Source organism: Microtus oregoni, unplaced genomic scaffold, assembly GCF_018167655.1.
Source record: "Microtus oregoni isolate MIOR12 unplaced genomic scaffold, Mior012 000018F_ref0000195, whole genome shotgun sequence".
Taxonomy (NCBI): Eukaryota; Metazoa; Chordata; class Mammalia; order Rodentia; family Cricetidae; genus Microtus; species Microtus oregoni.
The window spans coordinates 28861272-28877038 of NW_024543077.1; the positions used below are offsets into that span (position 1 = coordinate 28861272).

Consider the following 15767-nt stretch of genomic DNA (forward strand, 5'->3'; position numbering starts at 1 on the left):
TCTCAGAAGACAGATCTGTACCTGAGGTCAGAAACAACAGGTTAGGATCACTTTGCGATATCTTTGTGAAAGTTGAACAGTTTATGTTTATTTAATTTCTGTACACATAAAATCAAAGATTGCTGGTAGCATTGACCAAGATCACACTTTTCCTTGCCTAAGTTTACTTTGGTCTTTGGATTAAAAATTGACTACTTATTCCTGCTTTTGTTCACAATTCTTTCTCTTTAACACTTTTATTCTTTCACAAATATTGTACACATTCTTGATTGATGGATCTTTGTTAAAAAATGCAGAAAGCATATTATGTGAATCTGTATAAGATTTTTTGTAATATACATCTGAAATCTAATATATTATTCACTTTCTTGAAAATGATGGACCTTCACCAATTTTATTCAGAAAATTTCTTGCATCAATTCCTTAAGTTTGAGGTTTGGGGGATGTTTCTGTGCAGATAATTTTTTTTTATCTTAGATGCCTGCCTCATTTCTTTACATTTTTTTTGGTATTTCAGACAGGGTTTCATTGTGGTTTTGGAGCCTGTCCTGGAACTAGCTCTTGTAGACCAAGCTGGTCTCAAACTTACTGAGATCTGCCTGCCTCTGACTCCCGAATGCTGGGATTAAAGGCGTGGGCCACCACTGCCCGGCTTTACTTCTTTATTTATGTTTTGTTTATCTTGTTTTTGATTAATCTGAGACAGACTTGGATTATTTGATAAAATTTATTATGCATCTTGGCAGGTGGCTCAGCACATATTTTTTTCCTTGTGGATAACCCAAATTTAAACCTACATTCAAGTTTGCATGTTAACAAATGTCTACTATTCCCAATCCAAGAAACCTGACAATCATTGTTTTGTATATCACAGGTATTTTGTCTCATGCACAAACATACTCAAAAATAGGAATAACCTTGTTTTCAAAATTGTGATTTATAAAGCAGTCAGAGTAAAGCAAGTTACTTCTCATGTACAGTGATTCTTTAAAAATCTGTTCTCTTGAAATTTCATTTAAAAAGTTTATACTTCCTCACTCTGATACAGACTTAGAGGCAATCACCAATTGTAGGAAATGAAATGGTGTCTAAGTGATCCTAACATACATCATTTTCTTTATCATAAGAAAATGAGATCCTTTTAGTAATCAAAACTATTTCCACAAAGCAAAAATATCAGAAGGTGTCAAGTGAATTTTGTGAATTTTGGTGGAACAGCCCTCCTTACCCAACCTTTTTTTCTGTTATTAGTAAAAAAGAGAACTGGAGTGTACAGGATGAGTGATGGCCAGTGATTTTTTGGAATTTGATTTTGACTAGAATCTTGTAGTTCTTGTTTAAGGGACTATAATATATATTTGTAGGTCTGTCTTTGAGTCTTGTTTTGACATTGGTGCCATCTATGTTGATTTTATGGACCATTATCTAAATATATCATTAAAATTTCAAAAATAATGGACATTCATCAATTTGTATTCAGAATATTTCCTCTGCTATCAGTTCCTTAAGTTTTTGTTTTGAATAGTTTCTGTGGAGTAACAGTTTTAGTTTTCTCTTCTTGATCTTAGATCCTTTTCTCTTTCCATTTTCTGGCAATCTGCTTTCCATTTGTTGTTATCCTCATGGTTAGGTGCTGCTTAAGTGGTTGACAGGAATAATACATTATATTTTTGGTTCTTTACAAACATTCTCATACAAGACTTTCTCTGTGTGCTAATTAGCCTCAGGTGTCAATAAGACAAATGCTAGGGTCACCTGAGGAATTTTCAATTGAGTGTGTGCTTAGATCAGAATGTCTGATTTCAGTCTGAAAGTGATTATGTTGATTGATGATTGGTGTTGGAAGAGGATTCTTTCACTGAGTTGGCAATGTCTCTAAGCAAGTGGGCCTGGGCTGATTAAGGGGGCTAGCTGAGCACAAGTCAGTGAGAAAGCACAAGAGAAAACCAGGAAACAATGGTTCCAAATGTTTTGCCTTCAGTGATTAACTTGAGTTCCTACCCTAAGCTCCCACAGTAGTGGATTCTGACTTAGGGGTAACAAATAAATCAACCTGTCCATTACCAGAGTTGCTTTAGGTTAGATACTTTAATCACAGGAACAAAGCAGCAAGTTCGAATAAAAGTGGTACCATAAGAGTGGTTTTGGTGCTGCAATGGACTTGGGAATATTGACTGTGGAAGACTTTTCAAGCTAACATGACTTTAGATGGCAAAAGTCATAGAAAACTCTACACAGCTTAACTGACTGTCATTGTAGGACCTGAAAGACAGGAGCGTTGAGGGTAGTGGCAGGCAGTGGAGGTCGAGGTTATAGGATTTTAGTGGACAAAAGACTCTGCAGGGAAAAGGGGGTTGGATTGGCCCATCTACCCTGAGAGACGTGTGTCTTAGTTATTTCACATTAAAATCCATGGCTCCTTGGGCACAGTGTGCTTTTTTAAGTTGCTGACATGGTGATGCACTCCCTCGAGCAATGAGTCATTCAGGCTAATCTGTGTTTCTCTGAGTTATCCCTTAGTGGTCGAGGAAGTAGGGAAGTTCAACAGTACACTTGGTCTGAGACCACAATCCTGTATTCCCTGTATAGCTTGCAGTCTTCATGATATCCTGGCAAGTGCACGGTATTGATCCTGGAAATTGTCTTATTTTCTGTTTCTGATAAAGATATAATTCTGATTGCTCTCATAACTTCATCTTGTTCTGGTCCCTCCAGCCCAAGCCTGGCTTTATTCCTTGTGGCCCTATTGATTTATTTTGGCCTGGTAAGTAAGTACAGGAGCTTAGAAAACTTCATAAAAAGTTTGCTGGAGATCAGTTGTGTGACACTTTGGCCCCCAATCTCTCTTAATGTTTCCATGTCCCAGGAAAGTGACTAAGGCAGAATTAAAAATTAATGGACTGATATCTTAGACAAAATATTATTTCTGCTGGATGGTTATTACCTCTGACTCCTTCAAATCTACAGTGCAAAAGAAACACATAAAAAGAATGAAAAAAAATCTATGTTTTTGTTGAAGAAAAAAGCACTAGGTTGTTTCAGATGGCTGTCCAGTAGTGAAAGCAAGAGGGATTTTCAAGGATTTTACACAGCTAAAGAGAAGGCCCTTGCTTTATATTTAAATCTTACCAAGGTGCCCTAAAGTGTAAGGCTCTATCCAGATAAGCTCTTAATTTATGGACAGAATATGCAAAGTAATTCCTTGTATCAAAAGCAGCATCATACAGAAACTGCAGTAAATTTTGTTCAAGCATAGTTGGATACCCCATATGGTCTGTCCAACAGAATTAAGCTGTGGGTTCTCTGGGAAGGGATGCTGAGGCTGAGGAAATGTTAGATTAAAAGAAATGAAGATAGAAACATAAAACAGACTTAGAGGACTAAAAGTCAATATGAAAGAGCCCCAAGTTATTTCTCAGGCAGTATAGATAGTGGGTTTTTTTTATGTTTGTTTTTTAGAGACATGGTTTCTCTGTGGCTTTTTGGAGCCTGTCCTGGAACTAGCTCTGTAGACAAGGCTGCTCTTGAACTCAGAGAAATCCGCCTGCCTCTGCCTCCCGAGTGCTGGGATTAAAGGCGTGCGCCAGCATCGCCCAGCTAAATAGTGGATATTTTATGAGTTATTCTATTTTATTTTATATGTGTTGGTATGTTAGTATCAGATCTTGGGAAACTGGATTTACAGATATTTAGGAGCTGTCACGTGTGTACTGGGAATTGAACCCAGGTCCTCTCAAAGAGCAGTCAATACTGTTAACCGCTGAGCCATCTCTCCAGCCCAAATCTATTCTTCTTAGGAAATTTACTTGACATGAGACATAGCTTGTGCAAGACTTCCCTAACCTGTTTTTGTCTTTTCTGCCTTATACTTTTCCTGTCCTTCACATCCCCTGCAATCTCCATCTTGTAACTCTGGATAGAAATGTACCAAAATCAGGGCCATCAACTCTTTTAAGAGGCTAATGAAAAGCTTGTAAAAATGGAAGAAAAGTCTGACATCTCATGATCCTGTCACTGAAGATGGTCTTACTGTTTAAGGTTACTGGTTTATTTAAGAAATAATGCTGGAACCGGGCGATGGTGGCGCACACCTATAATCCCAGCACTCGGGAGGCAGGTGGATCTCTGTGAGTTCGAGACCAGCCTGGTCTACAGAGCTAGTTCCAGGACAGGCTCCAAAAAGCCACAGAGAAACCCTGCTCAAACAAACCAAAAAAATAAAATAAAAATAAAAAAAGAAATAATACTGGGAAGACTTTACTGTGTAAGTCTTCCATCTGTCCAGGTGGGTAGACTTTTAGCCTTCCACCCCTATTTAAATTGTTCAGAGTATGGAGCCTGAACCTGAAAGACATAAGGATAAGAAAATAAGTGAAATGCAAAAAAAAAAAATTCTAGCCTGGGTCCTCTTTGAGCATGAGTCAGAGATGTATGTGAATATTTTTAAATGATTTTTTTCTTTATTAATCTCTCAAACATGTGGAGTGATTTCTCCCTAGGAAGTCATATTAATTCTAGAAACGCTGTGCTTCTAGTATTTCGGAAATTTTTTTGACACTATCTATCTTATCTTGGCATAAGAGTATTTGGTCCCTCCTCGCCTGAGCAATGACCTTGTCCTATGTTACACCTTTAAAATCTTAAATTAAATGATTCTACCACCAGTTTCAAAGTTATAAATTTGAGTTATAAAACTGAATATCCATTGCAGGTAAAGGAGAAAGATTTGCATGTGGAGAGTGTTTTCTACCTCAGTCCAGAATAGAAGCAACAGTTTTGAGTGTGCACTGCACAGGAAAATAGGACTGCTGGAGTCCCAATTATGAAAAAGGACCTGATTGTAGTTGGAGAGCAATTTCATTACTTTCCAGCATTTGTTACTTTTTTTTAATGAAGAAAGACCCGACTGTTCGGTGTACTATTTGGGAAGATCAAAGAGATGCCACATATTCACTGAAGGTGATAGAAATATCCCAAAACATTACATGTAAGTGACAACCTCATGGTGATACATAGATGAATAGAAATGGATGAATTGAACATGTAAAGTCTAACTAGGAATATGCCTTAAGCATTTTAAAAATGCTGATATAATTATATAGTTTGTGTGTGATTATTTGGGTCTAGGCAGCCAGAAGATGAAAGTGTAGTCCCCATTTACATTAGGACACCAAATGTTTGGCAACTAAGTCCACATAAACCCTAAGAAAGTTAAAAATGAGGGGTTGTAAAAGCACAAAAATGAAAGTCAATTGCAGGTTTCAATTACAAAACACTCCTCATCAGAAAAGGATTACAGATACACAGTAAAAACATTCAGATAAAAAGGCCTTTGAGTGGGTGATGGTTTATTTAATAAATGTCCATGGGCTTAAGATAGAGAGGATAAATATAGACAGAGCCATGGATTAAAAATGGTTTTTAAAGGAATTTACACTAATGTTCTTAAAGAAAAAAATAAGTAAAACAATTAATGGACCTTAAAAAGATAGAAACTACACACAGAGTCTGAATTGCACATTGTGCTTTCTTTGAATTTTTGGGCTGCAGAGAGAGACATTGATTGGGGGCTGCGATGATAACCCCACAAAAACTTTAAAGGTATCTTGACTTCAAAATTTGTTACTTTGGAAAAGAGGCTCTGCTTTTGCTGCCATAGACCTTCCAGGCTAATGTTATGCCTTGGGTTTTTTGATTGAGTTGAAAACGATTATATCAGGAATGCATGCAGACAGAATATTGTATACATAATAAATAAATAAATAAATATTAAAAAAAAAGAAACCCTCTCTTTAAAAAAAAATTGGGGGCTGGAGAGATGGCTCAGTGGTTAAGAGCATTGCCTGCTCTTCCAAAGGTCCTGAGTTCAATTCCCAGCAACCACATGGTGGCTCACAACCATCTGTAATGAGGTCTGGTGCCCTCTTCTGGCCTGCAGACATACACACGGACAGAATATTGTATACATAATAAATAGATAAATATTAAAAAAAAAAGAAAACGATTATATCGTTAACATTTCCCTTAGTTATGGTGTGTGTAAATTTTATATAAAAGTTTAGACTCACAAAGATAGGATAGACTTCATGTTAATTTGCCAGTTTTTCCTTTTCATTTATCTAGTTTTTTATCTCCAGAATCCTTCAGCTTGCATTTTTTTTTCATGCTTCTATTTCAATTTTCACTTCTTGAACTGATATATTCATTTCTGTCAACTGTTTGCTTGTTTGACTTTCTTTAAGGGGTTTATTATTATTCTCCAAGATTTCATTTATCTTTTCCCTGTTTTTTTAAAGAATTCATTCACTTCCTTCTTAAGGACATAAAACATCTTCATAGTTGATCTAACTTAATTGTACTTTGACTGTGTTTGAATATTCAGGGTGTGCTGTAGTAGGAGAGTTGGAATATGGTAGTGACATATTGCTCTGTCTGTTGTTGATCATGTTATTGTGCTGTTGTCAGGTGTCTGGGTCTGAGGTGACTGCAGGTCTAGGTGCCAGTATCTCTGTTTGTCGTTGTTGGATGCACGTTTGGTTCCTTGGTTTCTATCTGCTCTTTGGTATTCTGGTCTGTGTTGCCTATGATAGAAGTAGAAATTTTCCCTCATTTTAGGGTCTGGAAGTCGTTCAGTAGGCAGGACATTAGTACTGACTAAGCATTCAGAGTCATTGAATTGTAGGTTCATGAACTTCTTCCTGCTTGTTATGCTTACTTTACATTTTTTAAATTAATAACACTATTTGATGCATCAGCATGGCTATGGACCACATGGGTACCTGGTTCTCAACATGATCAAAGGATCTCAGAGTGTGTGAACTTGGAATAATGGATAGTTATGATCCGAAAATAAGTACTGGAAATTCTGCCACATCTACTCAAGACCATCAAAAGCTAGGTACTACTTGGTCATCCCTCTCCCAGCTTGTGTTTATTATTTATGCCCAAGATTTATATTGCTAATGTTTTCATCTGTCCATTTGTAACTGTTTAAACATAAAGCTCTGTTTGTAAAATGTTCTTGGTATTACACTTTAAATAGGGCACTTCGGATGTTTGGAAGATAAATAGAGAAGTGGAGTGAATGCATGCTTCTTTGTAGGAACTACATTAAAAACATGTAATTTCTTCTATTCTTCTTGCTTGATTCAGTGATTTTTGCAATGGAGACAGTGCAGTTTTGTTTGTTTGTTGTTTGTTTATTTGATTTTTGAGACAGGGCTTCTCTGTAGCTTTGGAGCCTGTCCTGGAACTAGCTCTCATAGAACAGGCTGGCCTCAAACTCAAAGAGATCCACCTGCCTCTGCCTCCTGATTGCTGGGATTAAAGGCATGCATCACCACTTCCTGGATGATAGGGTCTTACTATGTACTTCCACTTGTCCTGGACCTCATTGCATAGACATGTCTGGCATTTAACTCAGAGAAAAATATACCTGCCTCTGTTTTTGAAGGTCTGAGCTTACAGGCATGAGTCAATACACCCAGTGTGTCCAACTTATTTTTCTATTTGTAGTTAGTTAATCTCCATAAAAATTTCTCATTTGTACTATGAACTGTTGATCTGTTTCCTCGTTTCTCTCTGCTAATAGATATTTCTCTTGTAAGGTGATACCTCATTCAAAGAGTACAGAAATGACAGAGAAGACTCTCCTTTTCAATTTCCTTCTAAAATGACTGTCTATGTCTTGGAATATTATTAGGGAACACCAGAATTTTATGACTATACTATCAAAAAAGTATACATTTACAATGTTGTCACTATCATGTCACTATCATATATGGCATATTTTAGAAGGCAGTGACCTATGATGATGTGCTTATCAATTTCACTAAGGAAGAGTGGGATTTGCTGGATCCTTCCCAGAAGAATCTCTACAAAGATGTGATGCTGGAGACCTACAGGAACCTCACTACTATAGGTAAAAATGAATTTCCTTCATGTTTCAAAATAAAGGAACAACTTTTCCTTAGATAGTGATGTTCTTCAATAATTTGATTTAGAAAGGAGAAAAAGAATGAGGTGAATAACGCAGGCATGGTTCTAAGGTTTACTTAAAATAGCTACTTAAATGTTGCACAGTATTCAATATTATGACATACATTTTCTGGTACTGCATTTTAGGATACATTTGGGAAGAACATAATAGTAAAGAACATTGTCAACGTTCTAGAAGTCACGGAAGGTAATTTTCTTGTGCATGCTGAAAACAATGAGCATCTGATGAAATGATAATGTGTCCTAGAAGATTTAAATAAAGACAACAGTGTGAATAAGCACAGCTTTATTTATTTATTTATTTATTTATTTATTTATTTATTTATTTATTTATTTTGGTTTTTCGAGACAGGGTTTCTCTGTGGTTTTGGAGCCTGTCCTGGAACTAGCTCTTGTAGACCAGGCTGGTTTCGAACTCACAGAGATCCGCCTGCCTCTGCCTCCCGAGTGCTGGGATTAAAGGCGTGCGCCACCACCGCCCGGCAAGCACAGGTTTAAGTACATTTATAATTATTAACTTCTGAACAATTCATATACAATTTCATGTAGGTGAATTGCATTTTTAGGCATTCTTTTAATTAAAAAGACAAGTGAGAAATGGCTAAACAGATATCACCATTTGAATCATAGCACCATGAGAGCTATGCTGTAGATCTGCCAATCCATTTATTTCTTGCTACTCATAATACAAAATGTGTACACATTGAAGTGATGATAAGTATATCTGTAAGACTTTCTACTAAACTGAGAGCACATAGTAAATCTTGTATTACTAATACACTTTTTTAATTTTTTTTATTTTATTGAGAAAAGGAAAAAAAAGTTTCAGCTTTCTCCCAGCCTCCCATTTCTTTCCCCCTCCTCCCACCCTTTTTGCCCTCCCCCCACTCATCTCCCCCTCCCTCTCCAGACCAAAGAGCAGTCAGGGTTCCCTGCCCTGTGGAAAGTCCAAGGTCCTCCCCACTCAGTCCATGTCTAGGAAGGTGAACGTCCAAACTGGCTAGGCTCCCACAAAGCCAGAACATGAGGTAGTGTCAAAACCCCATGCCATTGTCCTCATCAGCACTCATCGCTCGCCATGTTCAAAGAGTCCGGTTTTATCCCATACTTTTTCAGTCATAGTCCACCTGGCCTTGGTGAGCTCCCAATAGATCAGCCCCACTGTCTCAGTGGGTGAGTGCACCCCTCATGGTCCTGACTTCCTTGCTCATCTTCTCCCTCCTTCCACTCCTCATTGGGACCTTGGGAGCTCAGTCCAGTGCTCCAGTGTGGGCCTCTGTCTCTATCTTCATCCATCACCAGATGAAGGTTCTATGGTGATATGCAAGATATTCTTCAATATTGCTATAGGATAGGGTCATTTCAGGTTCCCTATCCTCAGCTGCCCAAGGAACTAACTGGCAACATCGCCTTGGGCTCCTGGGAGCGACTCTAGGTTCAAGTCTCTTGCCAACCCTAAGGTGGCTCCTTTAACAAAGAATTGTGCTTCCGTGCTCCCCTATCCAACCTTCCTTTATACGAATCATCCTTTTTCCCCAAGTTCTCCCCATCCTCCCCTTCTCACTTTTCTCTCCCCATCTCCCCTTACCCCCATCCCATCCCACCCCCAATATCCCAATTTTCTCCCCGGCAATTTTGTCTACTTCCCATAGCCAAGATGATAACTATATGATTTTCCTTGGGTTCACCTTCTTATTTAGCTTCTTTAGATTCACCAATTGTAGACTCCATGACCCTTATTTATTGCTAGAAACCAATTATGAGTGAGTACATCCCCTGTTCATCTTTTTGAGTCTGGGTTACCTCACTCAGGATAGTGTTCTCTATTTCCATCCATTTGCATGCAAAATTCAAGAAGTCATTGTTTTTTACCGCAGCATAGTACTCTAATGTGTAGATAGTAGATATTCCAAACTTTCTTCATCCATTCTTCCATTGAAGGACATCTAGGTTGTTTCCAGGTTCTGGCTATTACAAATAATACTGCTATGAACATAGTTGAACAAATGCTTTTGACATATGATAGGGCATCTCTTGGGTATGTTCCCAAGAGTGGTATTGCTGGGTCTAGGGGTAGGTTGATGCCTAATTTCCTGAGAAACCAAAATCTTGATTTCCAAAGTGGTTGCACAAGATTGCATTCCCACCAGCAATGGATGAGGGTTCCCCTTCCTCCACAGCCTCTCCAGCAAAGGCTATCATTGGTGTTTTTGGTTTTAGCCATTCTGACAGGTATAAGATGATATCTCAAAGTTGTTTTGATCACTGTTAATACATAAACAAACTCACAGTGCAGAGAAGCCACATGAGTTCTAGAATTGTGCAAATACTTCTGATTGTCCTAGTTCAGTTAGCAAATGTAGTATGATTCATAGTATAGGACAGTTTATGAATGTAATAAAGTTGTTCTGAGGTTATCCAGTCCTCTTCAAATATGAGAAATATGTCAAATAGATAAATGTTTCTGTAAATGTGAAAAGTTAAACCACATAATAAAGGAAATTACCATGACAGGTCTCTTAAAAATGCAAAACAACCCTTAATTAGAGAAGAAAGCATGAGTTTAAACAGTTATAAAACCTTAATATCTGATTTCTATTTACAATTGGACTAAATTATAAAAGTAATACATAGAGATATGTAGGTTCAAGAGTGTATTGAATGTGGTTGGTAACACTTTTATATGTTCCAATTATGCTTGCAGGATTAAAAGAAATAATTCTGGAAAATAACTTTCACTGTATCCTCAATGTGTTAAAGCCTTGGCATCTGACAGTCAGCTTCAGAGGAATAAAAGAACACATGATATTGAGAATGAATCTAATCCATATCATAAAGCCTTTGTTCACCACAATGCTCTTCAGTTGCGCGAAAGAACACACACTGAAGAGAAACCCCGTGAATGTAATCAGTGTGGTAAACCCTTTGCACAGCCCTGTAATATTCAATTTCATAAAATAACACATACTGGAGAGAAACACTTTGTATGTAATCAGTGTGGTAAGGCCTTTGCACATCACGATCACCTTCAATTGCATAAAAGAACACATACTGGAGAGAAACCCTATGCCTGTAGTCAGTGCGGTAAGGCCTTTGCTCAACAGGGTACTCTTCGACAGCATAAAAGAACACATACTGGAGAGAAACCCTATGCATGTAATCAGTGTGGTAATGCCTTTGCTGAAAACAGTATTCTACGACAGCATAAAAGAACACATACTGGAGAGAAACCCTATGAATGTAATAAGTGTGTTAAGGCTTTTGCTTACCACAGTGCTTTTCAATTGCATTAAAGATCACATACTGGAGAGAAACCCTATGAATGTAATCAGTGTGGTAAGGCCTTTGCTCATCATGGTACTCTTCAATTGCATAAAAGATCACATACTGGAGAGAAACCCTATGAATGTCATCAGTGTGGAAAGGCCTTTGTTCAACATAGATATCTTCAAAGGCATAAAAGAACACATACTGGAGAGAAACCCTATGCCTGTAGTCAGTGTGGTAAGGCCTTTGCTCAACACCGTAATATTCAAAGGCATAAAAGATCACATACTGGATAGAAACCCTATGAATGTAACCAGTGTGGAAAGGCCTTTGCTCAACACAGTGCTCTTCAATTGCATAAAAGAACACACACGGGTGTGAAACAGTATGCATGAAATGAGTTTGGAAAGGTCTTATCACGTCTTATTCATCTTCAAAAGCAGAAAAGAACACAGATTGGAGAGAAACTTGTGAATGGAATTTGTTTTTCCAAATCCTTTGGCACAATAATCTCCAAATACATAAAACAAACCATCCTGGAGAGAAACTGTAAACTTAAGGAGTGTACTCTTCAAAAACATGAGAATAATCATACTGTAGTGAAAAAATAAACTTAGTGTGGTATATGTTTTGCAGTTTTTACAGCAGTAAATCTTTTTGCGTGTAATCAATCTGATAGTTTTATGTACCTGAAGCCATCACACTTACAGTCTATTAACCAACAGTATTCATTCTGTAATAAAACGATAGTGTCAAAAATCTGTTCAAGCATTATGGTACCAGCTTTTATTTTATTTGCACCAGGAAACTAATGGACAAAACCTACTTTGTGATTTTATGAAGTTTTATGGGAAGGACATAGAGCCAGGAGAAGAATCACAACCTGGTATTGAAATGAGATACAAAGGAAAACACTTTGCCCCTAAATCCAGAACTAGTGAAAGATACAACATCACCCTGAAAACACAGTCAAACATCAAAAATGGACAGTGAAAGAAACCTGCTTTGGCTTTCAAACCAGTTCCAAAGAAATACAATCTTCCCTTTTCTCTCTGAGCTCAAAACCAATCCCAGAGCACAAAATCCAGCCCATCTCTGAGCTTGTTCAAACCCAGGCATTTAAATCTCACCAATTCCTGCATTCTAAATCTCCTTAGAAGTGCTCTGGCTCCAAGAAGCCCTATATGAGTCATATGCTCCTTCAGTTGGCAGCGGCCCCTTTCCAGCCTTGCAAAAGAAGTCACACTCTGTATTCTTCGCTCCCAAATAAATCTCTTGCCTGAGATTTATATGAACACCTTCTTTCACTGGAATGGATCAGGAAATCCCTAGTGGAGTTGACATCACTGTTTGGAAACTCACTTTGCCCAGAAGAGCACAGAAGCAATGGACACCTCTTATGGGAGACTCCCTTAGGAGAGTGGAGCAGATCAGCAACAGACATTTCTGCTGGGAAGCTTTCATAGAAGAATGGAGCAGAGCCCAGCTGTAATGACTGTCTCTCAGAGAGGAACAGAATTGCTACATCTAGTGGGACCAACTTCTTTTCACAGCTGTTGGTATTGCCTAATTTTCGGTAGTCAGTATATCCTTCCTTTCATAGCTTTAAGACTTGCAGGATGAATTTGAACAATAATGTAACCCTTAGATTTTATACTTCTCTTCAACAGCATGGAATATGTAATTCAGGTGCAAATATTTGTGGATGTGTACTGCCTCCTTTTCGGTTGTGATATGATGTCTATTTCACAATATAAAAGCATCTTATTGAGGCCATGGTTCTAGAGGGTAACCGATCACCATGAAAGAGCCATGACAAAATGTGTCAGACATGGCACTAAAGCTGGAACTTAAGAATTCACAGCTGTAATCTTCCACATAAAGCAGAGTATTGGAACTGGAACTGTGTATGGATGTAAATTCTCATAACCTAAATCTTCCCAAATGATACCATCATTTTACAAGGATTAGTTTCTCTTACTTCTAGTTTTAATTTGATTTCTCTTTACATGAACCAATACTTCATGAAGAAAAAATCTGTAAGTGAGCTGTAAGATGCCTGGTCTCCTATTTTACATTAATAAATGCTTACGGAAGAAAAATTTTCATGAGTGAAAAATTGTTTAAAAAATGCTTTTATTGTAATGATGTGATGTGTGTGTGTTGGGAAATGTAAATGTTCATTCTGCATCCTGGAAAAGTTAAACACCTTAGATCTTCTTGTAGCAGAAATTACAAATATCTGTTAAAAAATCTGACCTCAGTCCATGGAATGAAGATTTCTTAGTCACCTAGCCATAACTCTAGTGCTATAAATATTTTAATGTCCATTTATATCTCATTGAATTTTGGAAATAGGAACAAACTCATAAAGCAGAAAGCCCTATTCATGAAAATAATTTTCAGTGACTTTAGCCATCAAAGTTGTCTTCAGCTTGAAGAAAAATTATTTTTCATCATAGCCTTGGAGGAAGTAAATTATGTAACTTGTTCACTCAAGATTGATGCTGGAAATCATTGCATTTTGGTTTCTATTTTGAAACATTTGAGGTAGGTACTAAAGTTTTATATTGTGGCAACTCCATTTACTAAAATTTATTTTGTAGTCATTTTATTCCTTCTATGGCTTTTGCTCAGCTTCTATTGTGCCTTTACCTAGTAATAGGTATTTTTCTGATGTAATATATAGAATGGCCTTCCCATCATTGAAGTGTCCCATTGGTTATTAAAATATTAGAACATGTCTGATCATACTTTTCAAGTAAGGGTGTCAGTGAAAGGGTGGTCAGTTGTTGTTCGTGGTTTTGATTTTCATCATTTCACAAAATCCCTTGTTGTTTTGTTTATTATTCATCTTGGCTTGGATGTCAGTAATGATTCAGAGATACATTTGAACTCATGATGCTCATATGTCTGCCACCTGAGCACAAGTTCAAGGGTAGATGATGAACTCCCAATGTGTTCTGTTTTCTCAACACAATTTAACAATGTTAATGTTAAAATGACTGAAAATGTAATTATAAGAAACATTAAATACCTCGTGTGTTAATTCAAAAAATATTTTCATTTATGTGATATTAATATAATAAAGATAATCAGCAATCAGTTGTATATTTCATACCATAACTTGATGTTCTACTGGGATTAAGGTTAGGATTCTTGCCTAGTATACAACAGTTTCTTCCCACAGAACTCTATCGGTGATGATCAAATTTGATTTGAAGAAATAGTACATCAGTAAATTATTGTCTTTTTTCAGATTGTAAATGTAAATTTTTTCAAAGTATAAGGACCCAGGACATCTTGAATAATAATTCTTCTTTACATAGAAACATATTTACACCATCATACATATCTAATTAGTTCATTCTGCGGGCTAAATATTTATTTCTAACACTTTCTTAAAATATAAGAATTGTGGGCTGGAGAGATGGGTCAGTGGTTAAGAGCATTGCCTGCTCTTCCAGAGGTCCTGAGTTCAATTCCTGTCAACCACTTGATGAGACGCCATGCTCCCGGCTCCTGGGCAGACACGCCATGAAGCAAGCCGCCAGGTTAGACATGCTGAACCTTTCCTGGTAAGACCGGTGCTCACTGATTATTAGAGATGGGTTGATCGGGATAACAGAATTAGCCAGTAAGGGCTAGGGCTAAAGGGCCAAGCAGTGTTTAAAAGAATACAGTGTCCGTGTAATTATTTCGGGGCATAAGCTAGCTGGGCAGGCGGCCGGGGTGTTGGGGACACAGCCCCGCCGCTACCCTTATTACTACACTTATTTCATGCTAGTTTCTGATTTGCTTCAATTTGGTAACAACAGAGAGAACCACAATTATCTAGTATTTAACTACATTAGAGACCTGAGAAGGATATAATACTACCTGAGTAAACAGAAAGTATAGTGTTCATCTATCTCCATGCAGAAATCTCAAGTCCAAATAGATCAAAACATAAAAACAATCACACTGAACTTCAGAGAAGTGAAAGTGGGAAGTACACTTGAACACATTGGTACAGGAGACCACTTTCTAAATATAACCCCAGCAGCATGAAATAATAATAATAATAATAACAATAACAATAATAATAATAGCAATATTTAATAGATGGGACCACCTAAAACTGAGAACATTCTGAAAAGCAAAAGAAATGTTTAATAAAATGGCAGCCTACAAGACAGAAAAAGGTCTTCTTCAACCCCACTTCAAACAGACGGCTGATTCCAAAATATATAAAAAGCTCAAGGAACTTGTCATCAGAAGAACAAATAAGCCAAGGGGAAAAAATTGTACAGACTTAAACAGAAAATTCTAAACAGATGACTATAAAATGACTGAAAGACACTTAAGGAAATGCTCAGCATCCTTAGCCATTAAAGAAATGTAAAAACAACTCTGAGATCCCACATTACACCTGTAAGAATAGCCATGATCAAAAACACTGAGGACAGTTTATACTAGAGAGGATGTGGGGTGAAGGTAAAACTTCTACATTGCTGGTGGGA

At 37.3% G+C, this 15767-nt stretch overlaps 1 protein-coding gene across 1 annotated transcript; it reads left to right on the forward strand.

Moving 5' to 3' along the window:
- The first annotated feature begins 272 nt into the window (after nucleotides 1-272).
- LOC121458792 (zinc finger protein 431-like) lies at nucleotides 273-11291 on the forward strand. The gene is made up of 4 exons (XM_041668144.1): nucleotides 273-282; nucleotides 7802-7921; nucleotides 8125-8185; nucleotides 10865-11291. The coding sequence occupies exons 1-4, from the start codon at nucleotides 273-275 to the stop codon at nucleotides 11289-11291; spliced, it is 618 nt and encodes a 205-aa protein (XP_041524078.1).
- Nucleotides 11292-15767: the final 4476 nt, after the last annotated feature.

What these genes read in the sequence shown, in the direction of transcription:
- LOC121458792 (XM_041668144.1), top strand. An exon ending in CAGGAACCTCACTACTATAG is followed by an intron (nt 7,922 to 8,124) that starts GTAAAAATGAAT and finishes ACTGCATTTTAG; the next exon opens with GATACATTTGGGAAGAACAT. An exon ending in CGTTCTAGAAGTCACGGAAG is followed by an intron (nt 8,186 to 10,864) that starts GTAATTTTCTTG and finishes TGCTCTTCAGTT; the next exon opens with GCGCGAAAGAACACACACTG.